The 11,565-nt window shown below is 37.1% G+C and overlaps 1 protein-coding gene across 1 annotated transcript in view; it reads left to right on the top strand.

Moving 5' to 3' along the window:
- Positions 1 to 10,235, top strand: part of LOC113232575 — a 49,347-nt gene extending 39,112 nt beyond the window's left edge. The window contains exons 2-6 of the mRNA XM_026467343.1: positions 1,116 to 1,186; positions 3,197 to 3,269; positions 4,244 to 4,387; positions 8,094 to 8,256; positions 9,957 to 10,235. Of these exons, the coding sequence (XP_026323128.1) occupies positions 1,116 to 1,186; positions 3,197 to 3,269; positions 4,244 to 4,387; positions 8,094 to 8,256; positions 9,957 to 10,095 (590 nt within the window). The 3' untranslated portion in view covers positions 10,096 to 10,235. The remainder of the gene's footprint in view (positions 1 to 1,115; positions 1,187 to 3,196; positions 3,270 to 4,243; positions 4,388 to 8,093; positions 8,257 to 9,956) is intronic.
- The last annotated feature ends 1,330 nt before the right edge of the window (positions 10,236 to 11,565 follow it).

Below are 11,565 nucleotides of genomic sequence, written 5' to 3'. Positions count from 1 at the left end.
GACACTTTTTAGCGCGGACCCGACGTCCATATAATTGTAAGTCAATGGTACTAAAGGTTATTACACTAACTGCCACGCTGAGGAGAGAAATATTTGTATGGCTTACATTTATTTCTCTCGTGAGTATTAGGTGTAATTTGTGGTTTTCTATGTGTGTGTCATTGGCACTCGGGTTTCCCTAAAACATAGGGTTTCCCTAGTGCGGGGCTATGTTGAGATTGTGCGTGTGTGCGTTATACTACTTCTGCAACTTTGGAAAAAATATATTATAATAAAAATATATTGTACCTAAATGATAAATGTTTACAATAATGTTTATTTACAAAGGGTAACTACTGGAGTTTCTTACTCATTCTTTTCAAGGGAATCTGCCTTACGAATCAATAGTAGAGTTTAGCCAATGTGACGATTTCAAGTGGAATATCTATGAAATAAAAATTATTTTAGTTTTGATTTTAATCAGGTGAGATGGAGGTCAAATGTTCGTCGATAATTTTTTTTATACTTAAATATGAGAGTAATAACATTATTTTTATAACTTTCATGTAATAACAGTAGTTTTGACGAATGATCACAATATGTTGTGGTTTTTATTATATTAAGGCACTATTTCAACGTCATTTACTTACTAAAAAGTATATTCACAGGTCACTTATTCGGCTACCTAACAAACTTTTAGAACTGTTTTATTTATCTTGTTTTATTACTAAGGCACATCAAAGTTCAAAATTACTACGATTTCGTCTGTCTATTTGGTATTCTATATTTATATTAATATCTATTTAGTACAGAGTACTAAAAACCCACCTCAAAAATTATTCATCCCCTAGTTTGCCACCGTTAGAGGTGGAATATTTTTTTCAAATTGAAATGGGACCATTCCTGAGGTACCTCTTTTCAACACAAAAAGAAACATCAAAATCGGTTCACAAACTATGTTGTATTATTTATCGCGTAACAGACATTAAAAAAAACATTCAGTCGAATTGAGACCCTCCTTCTTTTTTGGAGTCGGTTAAAAATAGACAAGAAAGATTGAAATATTAAGATTTTCTTCAGAATATTTTTCGCGCTAGTAGTAGATGAACTGAATATTACATTATTTGCTTTTTCAGTGGTTTGCCTGAGTGACATTGGAGCTTGCGCTTTGAGTTGCAAGACCGAAAAGGAGGCCAGAAAGGAGGAGGTACGTAATAATGATTTATTATTAACACCCGACGCAAAAAAGAACCCTTTGTCTATCTGAATGTCTGTATGGGCATCGTAGCTCTCAAACAGATGGACTAATCGCAAAGGGTTTTTTTGGTTAATGTAATCGGGATGGTTCTTAGTAGAGCGATGCCACTCGAGCCACGCGCTTACTTACGCACCGCAGCACCCCCGCTTCGTCTCCTGACCCTTGTCCGATGCGCACGCGTTCCATCGCAGCGCGTCATATCAACGCACCCAAGTGGCAAGTACACACATTCAAAGTGTCTAAGAATCAAGCAGGTTTTTGCCAATTTCTGAAAATCAGGTTTTATAATTAATTTTTTTTAACACCGATAGAGTCTTTTTGCCAATTTTATAATTTGAATTTGAAAATGTAATTGACAAGAAATCCATTGGTGTTAATAATCTATTGAAAAAAAAAAAGCTTGATTCCTAGACTTTTTGAATGTGTTCTAATTCATATGTCGTACATCGCAGCATAACACGGTGACGGTGCGTTGTGAAGTTGCATTGTACTACACATAAATCAGATTGACATGCCACATGCAACTTTGTACGCTGAAATCAAAGTGTTGCGGCGATGCAACACCCGTGTGGCATCGCTCTTATGGTAGAAGAATATTTATTTCTCTTAAGAGGGAGCATGCCAAAAAAGTTTTGACGTTGGCTCCGCCCAAATTTGTGAAACAAATATATGCCTGAAGTTCGCGTGACATGCGACAGGAGATGTTGAATTTTGCGCATTAAAAGTACCAAATTCGTTTTAGCGGAATAACTCCAAAACTAAAGGGATTTAAAAAAATCCGTAGTGACAGTTTTCGATCATGCATAAATATAATTAATTATCTAATTTTTGTCCTAATAACCTGTAGCATTTCGAGGATGAATCGAAAAAATGTGAAAATTAGAGGTCATTTCGTGATTTTTATCTATCGAGGAAACTTTATTGTTTTATGTTTCTGATTAGTGTCTATGCTTGAATATATCGTGTAGTTACTCATACAATATTTTACTTTTAACTTTAAAGTGGATATACCCCTCTAAAATCAAATCGAAGATTAGGAATTTTTCCTCTGCTGCCTCTTAACAGTGAAGCGCACTAAATATATAACCATCACCAGTCACTGCATATTAAGAAAAATAATGTAGGTAGACAAAAATTTAAATCATACGATTTGAGATGAATTTATCTACATTTAGTTCCGAAGGTAGTTGCACGATACGGCCGGCATTCACACGCAACAAACAAAAACATGAATGTAAGAGTTACGACTTATCCATCCCGCATCTAGATATGGCATAGACAGAATTGACTTTTTAATTTTTATCCACTTTTAGGACAATTATTTAGTCACATGATTTATTTGTGTTTATTTTTTTAACTTAACTCGCATTTACTGTGTATTTATTATTATAATTTTTTAATGTATTACTTTTACTAGTTTTCTATTTTTTTATTATTCTTTTTTGTTACTATTTGTTAAAACTGATGTTTACCATATATTTAGGTATTTATAAAATGTAAAACAGTAAATTGAACGTTTATAATTTTAATTATAAATTGTAATTTTTTAATCGTGACATATTGATGGTTGTGACTTAAGCATTTTTTCAAATCTAGCTATCGTTTTTGCATTCTTAATTTGGCAGTTTATTGAACAGTTTAGCACCTTCATATTATATATTATATTTACCGTAATTTGTTCTAGGTGGTCTGATAATTAAGTTATTCATACTACGTAGTTTAATACTCTGCAGTTGAGATTTCTGTACTTACAGTAGAACTATCGTGCTTGACCTCATTAAATTGGGCTCGACGAGTTTCTAACTTACGGATGGTGGAATTCGCGTTTTGGGGTACACTGTTTTGTATCGCCCCCGATCTTTTTAAATTTTCATTTCTAAAAGAAATGCATCGAACGTGCTAGTGCTGGTACATACCACATGCCTCTAATACAGCTAAAAACATTTTTGTTTCTCTAAGGTGCGAGCCTTAGCAGAAGGTCTGCGACCAAATCCAGCCTGTCTTCCTATTACCAATATTGAAGACGGCGTAGGTGAGTAGTCTTTATTTTATTAATCCATTACAAGCCTAGCAGATTTGAGCGTTTATACAAACCAGCTAGGAAAGGGGATCATAGGGAACAATTTACAATGGAAAATGAAACAACTGGTTGGTCACGGGTGGAACCTGTAACGAGCCCGAAATGATGTATTTATTACGGAACATGACATAGAAAATATCATATCTCTAAAACAAGTCGGTTGCCAAGACTTTTAGGCCAATTTAACCAATTAGGAAGCAGTATAACGTTTGAGTAGCTTCTTAGTTGACATTTAAATTAGCATTCTTCGTTCTTTTTTGCAACTCATCATAGTTCTGTGTACAGAACTTTAATGACATTTTTCAGCTTAGTGGTAAGTACCATAGACGATAGAATTTTGGTTCAGAACTAAAAAGAACGCCTTTATGATAATATGGGTTATGAAATTATAATTGACAGAGTTCTTTCAAATGTTTAGAGAAAATTTTAAATTTTTTAATATCTTTTATGTAAGAAATGAAACTATTTTTCCAGATTTAAATCGCGTATATTTGTTTTTTCAAACAAACCGACGTTTCGGGCCTTTTACAGGTCCCATGGTCACGGTTGACTGAGGTGGTACAGTCTTCAACCAGTTATGTCAGATATTGATGCAAACCACTCTATTTTTTCACTATAGTTACAATAGTTATTAATTAAATACCTTATTTTTAATTTTACAAAGAAACATTCCAATTTGCGCTACATTAATTTAAATCTGGAAAAATAGTTTCATTTCCTATGAGTAACAATCGCGAAAACCTAAGAACTCGATCTTTTATGTAAACTATATTATAATAATTATATCTTGCGGTCCTAAACAAACAAATTTCAATTTAAAAAAAACGTACTTTTGATTGCCTATTTCCAGCACTGGAAGTCTCTATGCTAAAATGATGATAATGACAATTTGATATATAATTAATTTGATAATTAAAATTTTCCAGTGGATCCACCTGTGATATCTTTCGCACTGTACATATCCGTTGTACTGTTGCTATTTCTACAACTAGCGTTCGCCGTCGTCTCCTCGTGTCTGGCCGTCGCGAACGCAGTGAAAAACCCAACGGAACCTGTTTTTGGTTTACCAGGTTAGCTCTTAATACGTACTACTTTATTTTCTGTTTCGTGAAAACTTAAACTCTTGAAGACAGATCCGGGAAGTTATCAATTTCCAATCCACTTTGACCCAGTACTAGAACTCTCTTCGCGGAGGATATGTAATGTCGATGGCCTAAGGTACATATCTGACCTCTATCCGACCATTTGGTTCTAAGTAGATAACAATGAAGAAAACTGTTGAACAAACTGCCTCGACTGTCCCCGTGAGTACGTTTAGGTTATTGGGTACTGAAGAGACGTCGTTTTTCGGTGTCGGGAAGTGATCGCTGCCGTCAATTACCCAAAACGCAGCTAAGTGACAAGTGGTTAAACATCTGTTTTAAATAGCGTAAGGTAGAGCTCAAAATTCTCTATTTATTCAAATTCAAATTCTTTATTTGCCACGTCACAAAGCTCGTAACATTTAGCACGTCAATAGTACAAAATATCTTATCAAAGTCTTTCACTACTAACATTTAATGTATTACACAATTAAATTCAAAGATTTGCACACACACACATAAATGAAAATATTAATTTAATAATAATATATTGTTATGAAATAAATCGTATAAGTAATAAATCATTAATAGATACGTTAAATGTCATAAAATAATGAGCATTTTTTTGAATGCATAAGGTTAAAATTAAAATATTCGTCAATTTTATAGAATGGACTTTGAATTAAAATTTTTTTTATCTTTTTTTCGAATTCTAATTCGGGAAATTCGGATATAGTCGGTGGTAGTTCATTGTCATAATTTTATCTTTAGACAGTAACCTTGCTTAGCAGTTCTTTTCAATCTCGTTTTTGGTACTATCTATATATTTTTGGTACTATGTTTTGAAAACAGTTAAGTGAGTGATAGACGTACGAGGTTAAAAATCACGGTTTTAAAGTTTGCATTCTTACTCAGCTCGACGTCGGCGACACACGACAGGTTAGCTTATAATGTTACGCGATGTCGTCCACGGAGGTCTTGTGTTATTTGGGAATAATATCACATCACATTTTGAAAACTAAAAAAGAAGACAAAATCGGCGAGTGTGGGTGAAGAACTGGCTTACGAAAAGAGAGCATTTATCACATGTAAATTTAGTAAGAGAGTTACGTGAAGAAAAGGAAGACTTTCGTAATTATTTATGAATGCCCGAGTCGTTGTACGAAGAACTCTTGCACTTAGTTACACCTATAGTAGCTAAACAAGATACCTGCATGAGAGAAGCTATTTCATTTGAAACAAAATGGCGGCTCGCGACGCTGACAGACGTGCGACATGTTTGATCGCTGATGGACTTGCGCGGCAGTTTTAAAATTCGCGTACTTAGGGTGACATATGAGTGAAAAAGATTGTCGAGCCACAAGTACGCGTATTTACTCGTAGGTCTATCACCCACTTTAAAGTTATTTAACGAGTAGGACAGATCGGAACTTGCCCTAATTTCCATATTCTAAAACTAGGTTATGGTCTTTGATATCTGAAACTTTTGTTAGATAGCCGCGTTTTAATTGACGTACGGCAGAGTGTGCCTTAGAGTTCCGCCACCAATGAGAAGGAAAATAGGGAGGGTACTGTGCACCTGGGGCATCTCACTCGAGGCACTAGCCTCTCGAGAGTCGTATGGAGTCAAATGACAGAGGTCTGTGACAACCCTGTGCACTGGCTGATCTGGAGTCAGAACCTGAACTTGTAAGGTTCCTATGCGCGCACAGGTTATAGTGCCCGTCTCGTATACCCTAAGGGTCGATAGGGAGGATCACTATAATCAAAACTAATGTAGAAAGACATGGGGCTGCCGCCGTGCGTCTGTGGCCGAACGGGTACCATGCTGGTCTGCTACGCAGAGGTCCCGATTTCGACTTCCGGGTCGGGAGAAATATTTGTATGGCCTACATTTTTTTTGTAAAAAATAAGTGCGCATTTGACTTCCATCTCACCTGATGGACAGTGATGATGAGGTCGACGATGTAGCGTGTACACCTAAATAATGTCTATTCACTCTCACCTTGAAAAGGTTCCAGTTATAGGGTTCGGGGAACAAGTCAGCAGGCAGGGAATTCCACTCTCTAGCCGCTCGCCATATAAATGTGGAAGCGAAACGCTTCATGCAAATCCTGGGAATATCCACGACATAGGGGTGGATTGCATTTGATGGCAAAATAGGCGCCTTGACGTCGAGTTGCGGACACTAGCCCGTTACACCAAGTACCAAGTAGGGGTGGAATCCCAGCCCACGTCTAGTCCCCGATGATGGAAGGGGAAGGCGGAATCTAATTATGCAATTCCATCGCACACTCTCTGTGATATATCCTGTAGAATACCGATAAGCAGGCAACTTTACGGCGGTGTTCAAGGCTCTGCAGCTTCGCCTCTACTAACTTCGAGTCACCTTTTTTCTTTTTCTTTTTTTTTCTGATTTCTTCTCCTCTGACTCTTGCATTGGTCAAGTACCTGACCACAACTGTGCTGTCATCAGCATACCCAAAGGCTTCTGTAATTAACATACCATTGATATGCAGTAGAAAGAGAGTTGCGGATAATACGGAACCCTGAGGGACTGCATCTATCACCCGATGTTCGAAAGAGACCACTCGAACCGAACGTTCACTCAAGAAATCCGAAATCCAGTTGCAAAGGTCACTGGGAAGCCCATAAGAGGGAAGCTTGCTTAAAAGGCTTGCGTGGCAGACCCTGTCAAAGGCTTGAGAAATGTCTAAAGACACTGCAAGGGCTTCGCCATATCTTTCTATAGCTTCGCTCCAACATGAGAGGCGTACCTACACAAGAAGATCCCCAGCAGATAGTCCTCGTCAGAATCCATACTGGCGATCACTGAGTAGGTCGTTGTCTTCAAGGTACGACAGGAGACGGTCATTAAGTACACGTCCCAAAGTCTTGCAGAGTATGGAAGTCACTGAGATAGGTCGATAGTTGACAGGATCAGCTGTGCTTCCTTTTTTTGGCACAGGTTCCACGTTTGCAAGCTTCCACGACCAGGGAACTACATCAATCTCAAGTGAGAGGCGATACAAGCATGTGAGAACAGGAGACAACTCAGGCGCTCAGTTACGCACGACTATTCCTGGAATCCGTTAGCTTTATTCACGTCTAAACTTCGCAGAGTTCTAAATACCTCTTTTTGGCGTAAGCGAACTGGCGCCATACTGCAGCCAGTGTGAGGTAAAGAAGGTGGTACGTTCCTTGCGGCGTCCAGATGCGAGTTTTCTGCAAAGAGTGAAGCAAAAAGATTCGCCTCCTCTTCCGCAGTATGAGCCAGCGAGCCATCCGGCCTCAGCAGAGATGGTAAAGTAGAGAGGCTAAAGTTTGATTCGACCGCTTTGGCAAGGGACCAAAAAGACTTGCTGTCTGCTGGAAAAGAGGCAAGTTTGGCCCCTATGCGGCGCACATGGTCAAACTTTGCCCTGCGTAACACCTTTTTGCACTTCTTGGCGGTCTTATTAAAGGCTTTCTTCAAATGCCGAGTACTCGGAGGTTTGCGCAGTCGAGCATCTGCCCACATTTCTTTCTCTCCTGAGTTTGGGTGTAATTTGTGGTTGTCTATGTGTGTGTCCATGGCACCCGACACAATGTTTCCCTAGTGCGGTGCCACGAGTAATGTTATTATTAGATAGACAATGACATGACGAAATTGTACGCGTTCTTAATAGTATTAACCAAAACATATTTTTTCCAGGATGTCTCTGGTGTAACGTAGTAACAGCAGTCCTCGGTGTCGCAGTGCTGTTGACCTTTGGTATCTACTACACAGTGTCAAATCTACCAAATCATTTGGCCGTGGGCTATATTGCTTTGGGACATTTTAACGAATGGTGGCCCGGACTAGGGTACTCGTATTGGTAAGTACAGACCATAGTATTTATATGACAAGTCGTTCATTAGAAATCCTAGGCCTGCGCAGTTTCATGAATAATGATTTCAGCATCATAAACAGTAAAAACAGGGTTTTCAGTTGCTCGGTTTGCGCAGTACCTTAGGTAAGTTCAGAACTACGAAAAAAAAGTGCCTTAAGACTCGGATTCACACTATGAAAACTTGATAATGATTGGTCGTAATTTCTAATTTAAAAAGAATTGATAATTCTGGACTAATAATATAATTTAAACTTAGCCCTGTTGGCATCTCGTGGAAAGTTCAACAGTTCAACACATCATTCCAAGTTACAACTTTTCGAGTTTACATTGAAATTTTAATCAATGTAATGCCATCTAGCTGAATGATTAACGCCTACGAGTAGCGTGTAAAAGAAGCATTTTGCAGCGGTATAATGTTCACTTTCGTTTCTCATAACAAAAAAAAATGTTACGATAAACGGAAAATTTAAAATGTATTAAAATTAAATAATACTTAAAGATGATATGAATCGCCACCTTATATAATATAGCAGACGCAACTATCATTTTTGCACTCCAAAGTAGCAAAATAAGGCATTTTTCTACGATTTTCGAGATTTTGTGCGAAATATTTGACACGTCCATAACATACAAAGCGAAAATGGCAGACTGTTTTCAAGTATGTGGAACACCACGTAGGGTTGGCACACTTACCACGCCCACTTAGCACTTCTATTGTATTTATTGTTCTGTGTTCAGAACATAGTAGAATAAAACCAAGTAGGGTAACTCCATACAAATATAGCCGCGCTACTTATAAGTGTGCGCGTATATGGAAGAACACACTCGCATAATCTCGCGTTACATAGCGCGGGTTGTCACACGCGCTATTCACTATAGAATTGAAGCGTTTGGTCGGTGTTAAAAAGATGACATGAAGCAGACGTTTTTATTGTTGTGTTAATGGATCTTTGAACAAGAGTGCCTCATAATTGTCGTTCTTCTCGATACCATACTCCCATAATCGAGAAGCCAATGCTGATATAAGAATATCAATATGTAGTTAAGTATTGCATTTGACAATTGTTATATCAATATAGCACGAAATATCTGTAAAATACCTTGTCTTTTTCAAATCATGTTTACAGGTTGTACCTGTAAAATAATAACGTGACAACCCTGCGCTCTGAGTGAAGTGTGAGCATTGATGCGCCAAACAGGCGGGAGTTGCCTTATTTGGTCGTATTTTTAAAATTCATTTCATGGCCATGGGTACGAGTCCTTCAGTCAAAATATTAGAGACTATAAAAAAAATAGCTTAATAATAGAACAAAAATAACTTAGTATTTTTTTTTATAATGAACCTGTATGCAGTAAATGAATTGAACCTGCCGACTCGGCAACATAGGCTTGATGTCGGCGTCCTTATTTCTTATCGAATCCGTGATGATAATACGATTCTAGAAACAAGGCCGCTGACACCATCCCGCCCACGTCGACGGGTTTGGTCTATAGATCCTTTCAAGACTACGGGCGCATTTTGCAAGTCATAGCTCAGAATGGCTCTGTAACCAGGGGCAGTTGTTCGTCCCGTCCCTTGATATTATAACATAAATGATAAAACAGACCGCCACACGTTGTCTAACCATCGGTCTTGTACGGACTAAATCATGAAGATGACAATAAAAGCTTTTCTTTTATTTCAGGCTTCTATTTGGTGCCATGCTCTGTTCTCTAATAAACGTGGTTCTTCTAGTGGTGAGACGGTATCTGCTGGAACGGGATCCTCCACCGCCCACTATTAAGGTGGAAAATCATTCCGACGACACTATATTCTTGTATTAATAATATTTTGTTTTAAGTAAATATTTATACAATGACTGTTTTATTTAAAAATTTCTAAACATTATTATTTGTGTTCCTGGAGCAAGCACGGACTTTATATTAAACGACCACGCACTAAGTTCATAAAAAGAGCCGAGTGAGAGGCTTCAAATTAGTAATGCGTCTCTTTCTAATGGAGTGTTCATTCGTTTGTTTTAGCCAGCCATATTGTTTTTAACTTTTTAATTTTTACAGAAAATGTGGCCGCTTATAGATGACTAAAACTACTAATATTATTTCTTAATACAAATTAGTATACTTATTTGATATGCTTAACTTCATAATAGAAGTTTCATTGTTGATACATATTTTTTTGTATTATTACAGTAAAAGCATATTACATACCTTTAAGCTAATTTTATTTAACCGAAATTTAAAAAAATTAATAGACTAGACACTACCTAAGATAATTTTATTTAGCATTGGCAACTTGTTAGACAAGGACAGACCACTACATCGAGCTATCTCACGTGACTCGGTTTTTTACTTTTACTTAAAATAAACATTAACATAATCCAATAACGTGTAAATTTGTAATATTGGTATATCGAAGTGCGCGATCCAGTTTATGAAATATATAAATCCGTGGGAGCAAGTAAAGTGAGTAACCGTCCCTAAATATCGGGAAAACAATAAAAAGTCATAACTTGGCAATAAGCGCATGACTTGATAAGATGTCAAGTCCTTTTCACATAGCATGGGTATTTGTGTTTTCAACGCCACTTGGTGGCGGCGAGAGAAGAGCCTCTACTAAAGTATGCAATGGTGACACCATCAGAACATTTTTCTACTCTCCGCGAGTCCACGACTCCACGTCCTCCGTCACGTCACAGTCCGTAGCTTCTAAATTTCCAGAAGCACTCTCTCATATTTCATCGACGACACCACATTGATCGTTCGTTAATTACATTATCTTTCAGTCGTCATATTGTATTTAAATTATGTAAAGGATCGCATTAAATATCCTAAATGCAAATTAAATAAATCACCTAATTGAAGAGTCTCACCTGTCCCGAAGATTGTTACACACACAACCCAAAAATGGGTACAAAAAGTGAAGTTCGAGATTTGATATTTCTGGAGAGGTAGTGATGTGAAACCGAATGGAAAAAAATCGATTTAAATATCTTATGAAGACAGTTTGTAACGAAGAGAGAATCGATTTTGGACTATATTTTAAGAACAATTAATAAACAATTTAATATATATTAAAAAACAATTATTATGTTATTAAGTTACTAAAAATTTAAACAACAAATAAAATACCAAAAATATATCAAAAAAGTCTGTTGACTTTATTGTTTAAAGGATAATATCAATAGCAATCAAACGAAATTTGAACAATTACCTATTAAAGCTCAAAATAAACGAAAATTTTCAACATTTTCGTTTGTTTTTAGCATAAAAGGTGTGTAACACGTATTGACTCGA

The sequence above is a fragment of the Hyposmocoma kahamanoa genome, unplaced genomic scaffold, assembly GCF_003589595.1.
Source record: "Hyposmocoma kahamanoa isolate Upper Pololo Valley unplaced genomic scaffold, ASM358959v1 76, whole genome shotgun sequence".
Lineage (NCBI taxonomy): Eukaryota > Metazoa > Arthropoda > Insecta > Lepidoptera > Cosmopterigidae > Hyposmocoma > Hyposmocoma kahamanoa.
The sequence above is the reverse complement of the archived record's forward strand: the minus strand, read 5'-3'. Positions and strand labels throughout refer to the sequence as shown.